At 41.9% G+C, this 13141-nt stretch overlaps 1 protein-coding gene across 2 annotated transcripts in view; it reads right to left on the bottom strand.

Moving 5' to 3' along the window:
• Window positions 1–13141, bottom strand: part of csmd3b (CUB and Sushi multiple domains 3b) — a gene marked incomplete at its 3' end in the record, with an annotated part of 316085 nt that overhangs the window by 57596 nt on the left and 245348 nt on the right. For both annotated transcript variants that reach the window (XM_079288066.1, XM_079288067.1), the window contains exons 19-25: window positions 8809–8925; window positions 8328–8543; window positions 5406–5594; window positions 2781–2881; window positions 1962–2030; window positions 1657–1813; window positions 321–512 (exon numbers count right to left, since the gene is read on the bottom strand). In XM_079288066.1, coding sequence (XP_079144192.1) covers window positions 321–512; window positions 1657–1813; window positions 1962–2030; window positions 2781–2881; window positions 5406–5594; window positions 8328–8543; window positions 8809–8925 — 1041 coding nt within the window. The remainder of the gene's footprint in view (window positions 1–320; window positions 513–1656; window positions 1814–1961; window positions 2031–2780; window positions 2882–5405; window positions 5595–8327; window positions 8544–8808; window positions 8926–13141) is intronic.

Below are 13141 nucleotides of genomic sequence, written 5' to 3'. Positions count from 1 at the left end.
TTGTTTTTTGTGTTGAGCAAATGTAACAAAATCTTTGTTTTAAATTGCCAAATACCTTTAAGAGGCCATGGGTAATTATGCAGCTATTCATCAAAAACATGGATTCATGTCTGTTGATAGCAGCGGTATGGACCGCGCATCATATATCACAAAATACAGCAATATCAGTGAAAGCACCTCTCCCTCTCAAGCTTACAACAAAGTGTTATTCAAGGTGCATCCCAGAATTGTGTGTGTGCCTTTGTGTGTCTGTATACATCTGGTATTTTCAATGAACTTCTTTTCAACGTGCGAAAGGCTACAAATAGCGAGAGGCTTACCGATGCAAGAAGGCAGAGGGTTATCCCAGGCTCTCCTTTCGCCTGTCATGCACTTCAAGGTGGTGGCCCCGTGCAGAGTGTATCCGGGCTCACATCTGTATGTGATGCTGCTCCCGGAGAAATGGCCTTGGTCGTTGGCCTTGAAGCCGAACTGGGGCACGCCTGGGTCCTCACAATGAGACAACTCAAAACCTAGGAAGACAACAAGATAGAGAAAGATCCATACACAGTGTGTACTAAAAGAAAGAGTGATATAAGGGGCATCTGAGACCCACAAGAGAACACAGAAGTAGTGTTGTTTGGAAGAACAACAATATTCTCTCAAGTATTCTGTTGATGAACTTCATGATATCACAGATCCCGTTAAGCTCTCATCCAGATTTAATCATACAAAATAAAAAAACTGGAAAAAAATACATAATATCAGGAGCGACACTGGAGCATAGACACCTTATCCAATTTAATGTTGTTTTTCAGTCTGTCTAAGCTCAGTTTCCATGGTAATATTCAGAATATTCCGTTTATTCGTGTGCGCAATTTTGGAGAGCGGGATATGAAGCGACATGTATGAATAGCTTATCCTTATAAGACCCTAACCAGGATTTGATCTGCGGTATTACCTGAAAGACGAGGTGCGTCAGGATTTGAGGTGTCTCCTGGAAGACAGCAGTAGGTGCATGTCTCATCCTTTTAAAAATGGCCATTTACAAAGCTGTTCTTCTTCCGTTTCGCAATCTCAACACACTGCCATCATCCTGACATCTAGTTTATAGTTGCCCATCTGAAATTGTCCTGTATATATATGTTATACATGTGTAAGAAAATAAACCGTCATGCATGATTCATTGTATGACACCTCTGAGTTTTATTGAATTCCAGCCGTCATAGCTATAAACATAGTGAGGCATTCAGCAGGTTTTCATGGCCGCAAACAAAGCAAAGCTCTCCCGTTTGCGTTGCAAACTAACTTCTATCCGCACGAGAAACTTCAGGTGTAAAAGTTTCAAATTCCAACTGTAAATCAAAGAGGGCACTGCCAAATGTATGTGTGCTTTGGTAAACATCAGACTCACCTTTAACACAACACGCTACGGCTGAAATCAGAGCTCTCTTAGATAACAGCTGCCTGCAGAGTCAAACTAACCACTCCCAGCATGTGTTTGTGACGCTATTGTGCCAGCTAGCTGTGCTGTGTAACAAGGAGGTTCTGCAGCTATGTTTGAAATTCAACCGAATCTGTGTAATTATTACTCATTTATACCACACATTATATTCAGACCACACATGTTCAGGTTTTGATGTGCCTGTTTTTTACTGATTATCTGTGAGCACTTACTGGAGTAGACCAGTTTGAATCCCTCCCCTGTACTTTCTCCGTCACTGTAAAACTCCAGCCACAGATGGTTTGAAGTGGAGATCAGCGTCAGGCCCAACATAGACGATCCTGTGAATGCTCCGAGAACGTGGGATGTGCTGTCTTTGCCGTCATAGATCTGTAATAACAACAGCACAATGTCTTTGAGATGCAAATACGACACAATAACCAACCAATGAAGGTCAAGTGTAGTTTTCAAAAGCAAGAGTGTTTTTATCATCACTGCTGGCCAGTAGACAGAGGAACAGCCAGATGTGTGTGTTTACCTTCAGTATATCTCCTTGGGCAAGATGAAAGGTTCGAGCAGAGATGTTGATGCCTTTCCCAGCTTGCACCTAGAGTAAACATGAAATCCAAATTAGATTTATCGACCAAATAGAGAAGTGCACTCAGTGAAGTGAAGGTCTTCTCCAGGTTTGTCTCCCTATCCCCTAACAAACAAAGTTGAAAGTCACTGAATTGTCCCTCCCGGCTCCCTCACAGTCAAGATGGCGGCAAAGATAAAAAAAACAAAAACAAAACAGGGATTAATTCATCTCGTAGCGTGCGTAACTTTAGTGGCTTGTTCAAAATGAGACCAAACCTTTCTATGGATGTCAGCTTTTGAGCCACAACACAGGCCAACATGTGGCCTGCAACAGACTCGGTAAGGTTTGTTTGTTGCCTGGCAAATTGCCGGAAATCTGCCTTTTGCTACTTAGGCAGTTGTTGTTTTCTTTAGTCCCCTGCCCACCGGTTAAAAGGAGAAAGGAGTCCGCAGTCAGTGACTCGGTAAAACAGTCAATAAAATAGTTTTTTCACAACTTGTCAATCATCACAACCATGAAGAGTCTTTACGCATACAGTAATAAATGAGCTTAGAAAATATAAGGTTGATGTTGCCAGTAGTATGTGAGATTAGCCACGGACAGACGGACAGATACACAAACACATGCACACAAACTGCCATACGCATGATCTCCCCACAGAGATAAATAACGTAGACAACATGTACCCACACACATTTGGAGATAGTTATTAGCCTCCACTCATTTTCATAATGATGTTGTGCCACAGTCTCTCGTTAGGATGCACAGATTAGTTACCTGGATGCTGTAGATGCACTCGTGGTTGTTGTCATAGTTCATCGGATAGTTTGGAGAGAGAATGATCCCTTCATTGTTGATAACGGAAGAACCACACTCCGCTGATGACAAATAGCAGAAAGAAGAGCATTAAAAAAGATTCATGTATCGACGTTTTGATAGGAAATGAGATTAACATTAACATTTGTTGTGCCACCAAAAAGGTGGCCCACATTTAATTAAAACTTTCATTTGAAAATAAATCTCCCTTTTCCTAGCTTTTTTTCTTCATCTTAAAAACTATTTGGTCTCAATGCCTCAGTCCAAAGTGTGAACAGCTACAGAGAACACAGGTTGTCCTGAGAGTGAAACGATTGTTTCATCTTACAGGATGATTCTTTTTCCTATGGACGAATATGTCTACGTGCGCTTGTGAGTGCGTGTAATTTAACAACCCTTTCAAACAGCTGTATTGTCAGCCGTGTACTTCCATTGAGGAGAATGGGCAGGCAGTAAAATTGAGAAACTCATTTACCTTAAGATACTCGCTCTCAGCACTTCTCACATGTGCCCTCTATCTACCGTATCTATGTCCCTTTCCTCTCTTTTTACCTCCCTCCTTCTACCTCCCTCCCTCCCCCCCCTCTGTGTCTCTACTGGTGTAATGGTCATATTACAGCAGTCATATCGTCAATAAATCACGCTGCTACAGTTTCCATTTAGAAAAGTACCTCTCCACCCTCTCCAAGTCTCTCCTCTTGCTCTTTCTCTCTGTTCCCTCTCTATGAATCGTGCCTCCTTTAAGCTCCTCTGCTTCAATCAACCTTCCTCTTCTGCTTCTCACTAGTTTCCTCTTCTCCTCTCCCTCCTCCTCATTTTTCCTGTTCCATGCTAAATAGAAGATAATGTCCAGAAATAATTGAAGAAAATAAAAAATAAAACAAGCAAAGACACCGCTTTAGTACTTCTCCAACTTCCTTCTGGACAGTTCCTTATGAAAACAATATGTCTGACTCACTAGTGGGGTAAAGAAAACCACTAACACGGGCCACCCAAGCATAACTTTAAACCTGCAAAGCGCATCCCTTACTTTATAAAAAGAAACGCAGAAGCAAAGGCAAACACAGAGCACAATGCAGTGCTAAGATATTAGGGAATGGCACATTATAGGTCTAATCGTCGAATCGTTATCTTTACTCTGTTTCAAGTCGTTTTTTAAAACAATTGTACGAAGAGTAGTTATTTTACAGAATACGTTTCAGATTAATCTCAATGCTATATATGTACTTCTACTCTGTTACATTGGGTTAATTCTGTTACACATCTTGCTAATGTTTTCAAAACCTAAATTATTTCACTTATTTTGCCTTTTCTTGTTGCTCATTGTGAATTAGTGATTCAACTCAGGATATACACAAGTGTTCCACCCGAAGTAAACCTATTTTAACTGTCATGGGACATCTTCACTGCAGCTTGTGTTGCCTCGAGTGTACGGTTCATGGAGAGGTTCTTCATTCTCCCATTTGTATGCATGCACACTGCATCTGATTTGTATTGCATGTATTTGTTTGCTACTTGTAACACTCCACTGTAGATGGCAGAAGACTTGAGTTACTTAATTATGGATTGAGCCCTACTATATGTTCTGCCTCATCCGTCATTTTCACTTCTGTTTATTCAACACGTTTGAAAAGCATCCAAGAACACAATTAATCCTAAAAGGTTTCGGAGTCATATCTCTGATAAAGTCCTTGATTATGAAACTCATAATTCAAAGGGGTGATACAGTGAACAGGCCAAAGCTCTCTGCCCACTGATCACTCATCCACTGACATTTATTGTTCATCCAGTCACTACAGTTTGGCTTTTACACAGTGAAAAAGTCCTATTCGGATTAGGGTCAGTTTTGTTCACTGTATTTAATAACATTTTTGGAAAACAGTTTAAAAGGAATCTTAGAAAACTCAAGGACAGGCGTACACTAAACCTCTGATTTTCCTTCCAAAAGAAAACTAGACATGCTCCTTTTCTGTTCTAAATCTATTTCTCTTTCAGCCACTTGCTTTACCTTTATCTGTGCTGTGCAATCTCCTGCACTATCTTGTAAAAGCAAACAAAATTGGCCTCGTGCATCCGCTGGCTTTTAGACTGAAGCTGCACAGGTTCTTAAAAGGGAAAGCAGTGGACAGAGATGTCTGTGTGAGCAAAGAACCTCACGACATCAGCAGCAGCTCAATGGCCACAGTAGGCCAACGCTCTGATCAAGGATTCAAACCTCACGTGTCTTTGTTTGTGATACAGGAGATAACTGAGAAGGAATGATAACAACCGAGGGCAACCTAAACAGTATTTCACTATCAGTACTTGCTGGTAAGACATTTAGTAAGATTAAAGATACACATGGCGTGGTAATGCATTAAACAAGTGCACTTTCAGATTGTAAATTACATGTGAACCACTTGCAATTAGCAGTGCTTGGTGGCAAATTGTTTGACTGTAAATTCTAAATGTGAAATTTCTTCACATATTAAAAAACTTTTTTCGCAGCTAAGAGGAAATCCTCAATGAATGCATTGTTTTACCACTAACAAGGTACAGGAGGTTATATAACATCAAAATAAAATCGGGAGTAAAATGACTACTTACCGACACATCTTGGTAGAGGTGTGCTCCACATTCTCCGCCCTCCTCCCAGACAGATTACCTCGGGCGCCCCCTCCAGGCGGTATCCCATATTGCAGGAAAATGACAAACTGTCTCCAATCCCGAAGCTGTAGCCATTTCTCCTGCTAAACGGAGGCATCCCAGGGTCCTCGCACGGCTCCAAAGTATATTCTGCAGAAAATAGATTGAAACTGAATACATAACGCATCTATGAATAACCATGAAACACACTCTACACTCTGAAATCTGCCCTTTTCTGTGCTTCTGGATAAAAACCAGGGCTGGGACATAAAATGATCTCGGCTGATTTATCTTCTCTAACAGTATAATTACATTTGCTGTAACGAATGACCGACTGTACCAGTGAATCAAAATATATTTTAAACCATGCACTTTATTTAGAGATTCTTTGGCGCATCACTCAATTTCACTGAGTCTTGCATGAGTACCATAAGAGTAAGTGGGAGGTGATGAGAGTGTACGGTTAGAGTGCCCTCTTCTAATAATATTAAATCAACATATCAACAATCATCACTCACAAAGTCCAGGAACATCGACCCTGTATCTGAAATAATCTCTCTCTCTCTCTGAAGAACTCTTGCGAAAAATAAACAACTCTTGAAAATGCAGTCCATTAAAATGTAATCGTCACGTTAGAGTTATGTACACGTGTGAATGATGAGTCACAAAGTCGCGTGTCTGAGTTGACTCCGCCGCGTCCTGAAATGCACTTGCTGATTTTGTGTTTAGCACGGTACAGCAGGAGATTTACTGTCAGCGGGCAAAGACGGAGGATGCGATGTGTATTTCAGAGTGTGTGTGCTGCCGGAGGACACGAGCATGTTGAGCATGTTGAGTTTGGCAAGCCCCGACTCTGGTGACACCTCCCATGTGCCATCTGGGAGGCAAGAAAAAGTCCCTCAGTGTAGCCTCGGATTCAAGCGTCATTCATTCTGGAGTCAATGAGAGAGCGCTGAAAGGGCAGTTAGGCAAACGATCTTGATTTAGAAAGCGCAGTTGCAGCCTCGGACTTTGTCTTAATTCTGCTCCTTAAGTCTTTCCTTTAATTCGGACGAGGGTGGTGGTGAAGTAGCACGGTGGGCCGGCAAAGCACTTTGTACACATTGTTGGCTGTGAGGAATCCATCTCCATGTCTTTTCTTCTTATTGTGTTGTTCAATGGAGGATTACCTTCAGATTAATGGTGTGTAACCTCTCTCCTCTGTTTAGCTTTTTTTTCCTTTTTCTTTAGCTATTCTCAAGGTTTTATGGGTAGTCGTCAAGGCCAGTGGTGTGTGAGAGTGAGAGCTCAACATTCACTTAAGACAGCAACAGTTTTGTGTTGGCGGGGCGACTGTGCCATGTAGCGATATGGGACACTGTTCTCAAGTGGCACATAAGGACACAAGACACATTTCTGTTAAGACAAGAACAAAGTATGCAGGACTCCCTGAAAAGCCCTTTTGATAGCACAAACTACAGGCCTATTTCTAAACTGCCTTTCATGGCTAAAGGTTTTGAAGTTTTAGGAGCTTGGATGTGCATTGTATTCTTGACAATGTTCAGTCATAGCTGCTGTCGGTTCCACTCTGTTGAAACAGCTCTTGTCAAAATCTCCAAAGACATCTTGATGCGTGGTAATGCAGGAGCTGAGTTATGCTGGATCGCAGTGCAGCTTTTGAGACGAGTGACTTATGTGGGCAGTGGGAGGGCATGTCCGGGTCAGACCTGCAGACCTGTCTCGCCAAGTGTTTCCATTTCATACTCTCATTTGTACCTTTGAAACGTTTCTACACCATATTTTCAAAAGGGGGGGAAACATTGCTTCAAGTTGGATTCTAAGACTGGGTCCAGGTACTCTTTAAAGGTGCATTGTGATTAGTCACTGAACTATATTTAAAAAGACTGTGTTGTCTTTATGATATCTCTGCTTTTTTCTTTTGAACGATAAGCTGTTATTTTTCATGAGTTCATAAGCTGATTCTGGTGAAGATCCTGCTCAACTGTTAAATTCAATTTAATGTCAATTAAAACTAGGCATGATAGAGAGATCCCGCCCCTTCCGGTGGACCATCATTAGACCTCGTTTCGGAAAAACGTGCGGTCGACCGCGGTGAGAGAAAATGTTTTTGATCCCGTTTTAATCGTGCCATGAATTACATATATGAGGTTTGTTAATTTAAAAGATAGTTTTGCACATCAAGAGAGATGCAATTTGTCATAAAACTGTTGAAGTGTAACACTGTGAAAATATTCATTTAGAAAGACTACAAACCAGCTGTGGGGGCAGCTGTGGCTCAGAAAAAAAGAGCGGGTTGTTCTCTAAGATCGGTGGTTCAATCCCCAGCTCCTGTTGAAGTGTCCATCGGCAAGATACTAAACCCCAATTTGCTGTGCCATCGGTGTGTGCGTGTTTGTGAACGATACAATGAGAAACTGATGAGCAGTTGGCACCTTTGCACGGCAGCCTCTGCCATCAATGTACGGACATGTGTCCATTTACCAATTACACCCAAAAGTGACTTCTATTGCTCTACATTTCTCACACGAACAACGGGTCTTGCTTGTTATTTCGCTTCCCGGCTGATCAATCGTGTTTGTGACACACATTGTGCAAAACGAGAGACGTAGTTCGCTGAGTTGCTTCACACAAAAGGAAATGGTACAATCACAAACTGTGCCGACTTCCTTGACGTCCAAAATGTTTGATAAAGAAGTTCTTGGAACGGGAGGGACTTCGCCTTTCTATTACTTCACTGTTTTGCATTCAGAATGGTATGAATGTTAACTGTCTAACGCCTACAATAGTACTTGTTCCGGTGTGAAAAGACGACATTCGGGGTAAATTGAATCTACACCTTGTTGGTGTATGAAGTTAGAATATGACTTAAGGCAAGTGAATTACCAGAGAAAGTTATGTTGAAGCCCTCATATGAAATCGAAAAGTCAGAGATGAATCGTAGCTGGGCTTTGAAGTTTCCATAGAGACCGGCATTGATGTTGCTAGGCAACTCGTTGCCTGTTAGGCGAGCCAGCGGTTGCACGAAACTTCCGTTCTCAGTAACCAAGAGGTAGTCGTGTTGGTCCTCCAGATGAAAAGAGCTGAACTGAAACTGGACACCTGTTAGAGACACACACACACACACACACACACACACACACACAGACGGGTTATCCAACTTCTCATCATACTGTACATGCACTGACTACAGTATGTCCATACATATAAATATGAATATAAATATGCTCTCAACCATAAAAAATATGAAGAATACAATGCATATCCAGTTTGTGATTGCCACACAGCAGCAGCTGCAGCACTGCACCACTGTGCTGTCTCTCACTGTGCCTCTCTCTATTAGGGAGTGTCGATCTGTGTCTCTTGCCTTTCCCGTGGCTGACTTCAACGGTCCAGGTACAGTTGAGAGATGAAGGGTAGCTGTCTGGATAGCCGGGACTAAGGATGGTTCCCCATGGACCTCTAACATCCCCGCCACATAAAGCTGGATAGATTGCGAGAGACAGAGTGGAAGAGACCGAGAGAGAGAGAGAGAGAGAGAGAGAGAGAGGCAGAGAGAAGGTTCGCATCAGATTGTTGATAGCTAAAACAGATAATGTTTCCCTGTGGACCTTTAATACAACTTCTATCGTACACACACGCACACACACGCGCGCGCGCTACAAGAGAGGGAGAGATAGACACAGCGATACAGAGAGAATGAGAGACATCCTCGACAACTTGTTGGTAGAAAAGGTCTGCATGCCCTGACAGCACTAAAATGTGTCTTGTCACACATTTGGAAATGTTAGTGTGCATTCCCTTTCAGCTTTGCTTTAAATGTTGAAATAAGATTTTGTTTCTGATCTATCCCCTACTTCTGTTGCACATTTTAAATAATGGCATGAATAATGTAAAATCCACCACACTGGAAGGATACATAATGGATTATTTGCGGTTTATGTCGTGTAATGTCCCTGAAACTGACCAACCCCTCATGATGAATAAATGCATATGTGATTCTAGTCATTCCTCATATATGTTGACAGTGCATAATAATCCTGTGAGATGAGCAAGCAATATGCTTATTTTTCTGTTTAAAGAAACAGTATCAGTTGTATTGTGTGGGTCTGAACCATGCAAACTTTTTTGTTGTTGTTTCAATTTGCTGGAGGGTGCTCTTCAATAAGTGGGTACACACTGTAGGTGGCAACACTCTAAATGAATAGTTGTATGTTGTAAATGATAGCACCTGCCTCCAGCAGAGCAAAACGTAACACTTCAGCTTCTCTACTGAGACATAATTAGCTCAAGCTTCAAGATCTGTTCTTCTCATTTAGTATCTTCCACATGGTAGTGACTCCCAGTGTGTCCTCACGACTGCATTACTGAGCATGATCAAACCTGATGAAGCATATTTCAGTGCCAGTTTGTAATACATATTTGGTGTTTTCATTTTTGTATTTCAGCATTAATTGCAATGACAGGTTCTGCATAAAACAACCAACTCAAATTAATTCAAAACAAATGCAGTGGATATATTGTGAGACAAGGAATGTGAGACAAACAAAGTAACTGGAGTAGAAGTTACTGACTAAAGTTCCGTGTTATATTACAAATGACCATCTGGGCAAGTGTGGGAGAACTGAAACATATTTGCAAGATTGTGTTGCTTTGGGATGTACAGTTGCTGAGCTCCAAATTGTTTTGTGGAAGAAAACTAAGACATGAACTCAAAAAATCCCAAGAAAACCACTGCTTGCATATCATTTCAGCTACTTTTCCGCAACATTAATGCTGTGAAATAGCTGCATCTTGTGCAAGAACCGTAAAATATATTTTTATCTGAATGTTTTCCTGCCCCCTGTTAATACCGTTTGATTTCAAGTGATTAGGAGGCAGTGATATTCAAAGCAGTGAAACAGTGCAAATGTTTCTTACTTAAAACCTACTACTTTCAACCGCTCAGTTCTGCACGCGGTTCCGCCGTGTACATTGTGATGCAGTAAGAGACCCGTGCTCGCACAGAGATGCTCAGGGTTGAGACCAGGTCCTCGGAAAAGCTGGGGAAACTGCTCATTCTATGCATACTAATCCACTTGGTCCATCTTATAGTTGGCCGACTGGCCTGTCATTTCCTCTTACAATAAACTCATAAAATGCCATAACATTACCTCAAAAAAGTGCAACGATGGCAGAGCAGCTGGGAGAAGGTCAAACCAGAAAGTTCTGCTGAAGTTTCCTTGAGCAGGTCAATTAACCAGTTCAGTGGGAGCTGACAACCGCCAACACTGAGAGCTGCGGCTCAGACTACAATCTGTTTCGACCCCAAAGGTGAATACTGCCACAACAACATAAAACAGGCAAGTCAGACACTGAAAATGTGTTCAAAACCACAACAGAGCATCAGTATCTTCCCCCTCAACCACCACCGCTTATACGACATCAGCATCCCTGAAAACAAGGGTGAGGAGTGAGAATATATCCAACTAACCGATACATAGATGCAAGCGGGGGCACACACACACACACACACACACAGTACGCTGTTAATTATTTATACGTTTCTGCCAGGAAGCTCCGAATGTTGAATGCTGAGTTATATGAGAGATTTGAAACACTGTATCACATCTCTATCTCTGCCAGTTTCTTCCTCTCTATCTCATTCTCTCTATCTTTCTCACTTACTGCTTCTTGTCCCCCTCGGTCTGTTCGTAGGTCCTACCATCCATTCTCTGTTTCATGTGGATGAAGCGAGGTTGAGTGATACCATTAAAACATCAATCTTTGGATTTCCTGAAAGGTTGACCGAGTAATGAATCATACGTTGATTCATTTAAATCCACAACATTGCTCAAGGGAATCCTCTGGCTTTGAGAACATCTGATACATTTTGGTCATTCTTTCAAAATGAACATTACATGAACGAGTTTAGTTCACAATCTAGTAATCTTTCTGTTTGGCTCATGTGATAATCTTGCCATTGTGTCATTCATTTTATATTCTACATCACAGGAAGGAATGCTGCTTATTTCCTGATACACAGTAAAAACATAATTTGATTTCTGCAACACTTTCCAGAGCTGAGTCAGCTTTCAATGCTGCCATTCATTGTTGACCCGTCAATCATCACACGAGACCATTTCTTAGCAACCACAGCAGCAAATAGTACCTATATGTGCGTGTTTACTGTCGAAACACGGTCTGATGGCATTCGGCCGCATATACCAGGCAGCATGTTTGATGCTTCTATGCTCAAACTGCCTCCTTAGAGGAAACCACTGCTGGTCCAGGGAACTGTGCAATTCAAATGTGGTTAACAAGCGAATCAGCCAACAAGCCGAACCAAGCAAGCCGCTACAAAACTGATGCAGCAGTGCCGCATCTCTCCTGCCTCTCTCCTCCATGATTGGAGTGAGAGAGAGAGAGAGATCCCCTCCTCCCCTCAGCTACTCCTGTGCCCCCTCTCATTCCTTGATTTGGGAGAGAAGAGAGAGGAGGTGACAGCCAACACAGGCTCTCGTCAACCTTACCTCAAACCTTCCTGTGTTCACGTTTCACACGGAAGAGGAGGTGACAGGAAGCACACACACACACACACACACACTGTACATGCCCACAGATCTCTAATCTTCTCCTGAAATCATCCCCTATCAGCCACAGCAGCCTTCACTGCAAATTGCCCCGGCGTGTGTGTGTGTGTGCGTGTGTGTGCGTGCGTGTGTGTGTGTGATTCAACCAGTGGTTTTGTCGCAGAACATGTTCTGTGTGACTCAGCTCCCTATATAGGGATGGTGGGCTCCACTTCTAAGCTATTTCGCACAACTCAGCTTCTTTGTGTCTTGGTTTTTAATGGAACAACTAGTTCAGGGGTGCCCACACTTTTTCGGCTTGCGAGCTACTTTTAAAATGACCAAGTCAAAATGATCTACCTCCATTAAAAATGCTGAATATCTATGAGTATACTTTATATTTACAATATATGTTGGCGTACCTTGCATAACTGCATGAACCCTTATGGCACAATACAATTCTGTTCATTTTTGGTCGTTACCTTACTCTGATCAGAGATCAGACCAGGAAGCAGAGTTGCAGTCTTACACACTCCTCTGAGCTTCCATTAGAGCAGTTACTCACGCAACACCACATAGAGACTGTGTCTGCCCCACGGCCACTTAAATTAATTGAATCAAAAATAAACGATCGAGGAGTTAAACAAAATAACTTAATCCAAGTTAAAACTACCGCAACAGTACAACAAAATAGGATAATTAAATGTGGACTCTTAAATGTCAGATCTTTGTCATCTAAAGCTCTACTAGTAAATGAGCTGATATCAGATCATCATATTGACTTATTTTGTCTTACTGAAACCTGGCTGAGTAATGATGAATATGTCAGCCTAAATGAATCAACTCCTCCAAGTCATATCAATACTCACATTCCTCGAGGCACTGGCCGAGGAGGTGGAGTAGCAGCCATCTTTGACTCCAGCCTATTATTACACCCTAAACCTAAACTAGACTATAACTCATTTGAAAGCTTGGTTCTTAGTCTTTCACACCCAACCTGGAAAACAATACAGCCAGTTATATTTGTGATAGTGTACCGGGCCCCGGGTCCGTATTCTGAATTTCTATCGGAATTTTTTCAGTTTTTATCAAGTCTAGTCCTTAAAACAGACAAAGTAATTATTGTAGGTGACTTTAATATTCATGTGG

This window comes from Melanostigma gelatinosum, assembly GCF_949748355.1.
Source record: "Melanostigma gelatinosum genome assembly, chromosome: 17".
In the NCBI taxonomy this organism is placed as follows: domain Eukaryota; kingdom Metazoa; phylum Chordata; class Actinopteri; order Perciformes; family Zoarcidae; genus Melanostigma; species Melanostigma gelatinosum.
The sequence above is the reverse complement of the archived record's forward strand: the minus strand, read 5'-3'. Positions and strand labels throughout refer to the sequence as shown.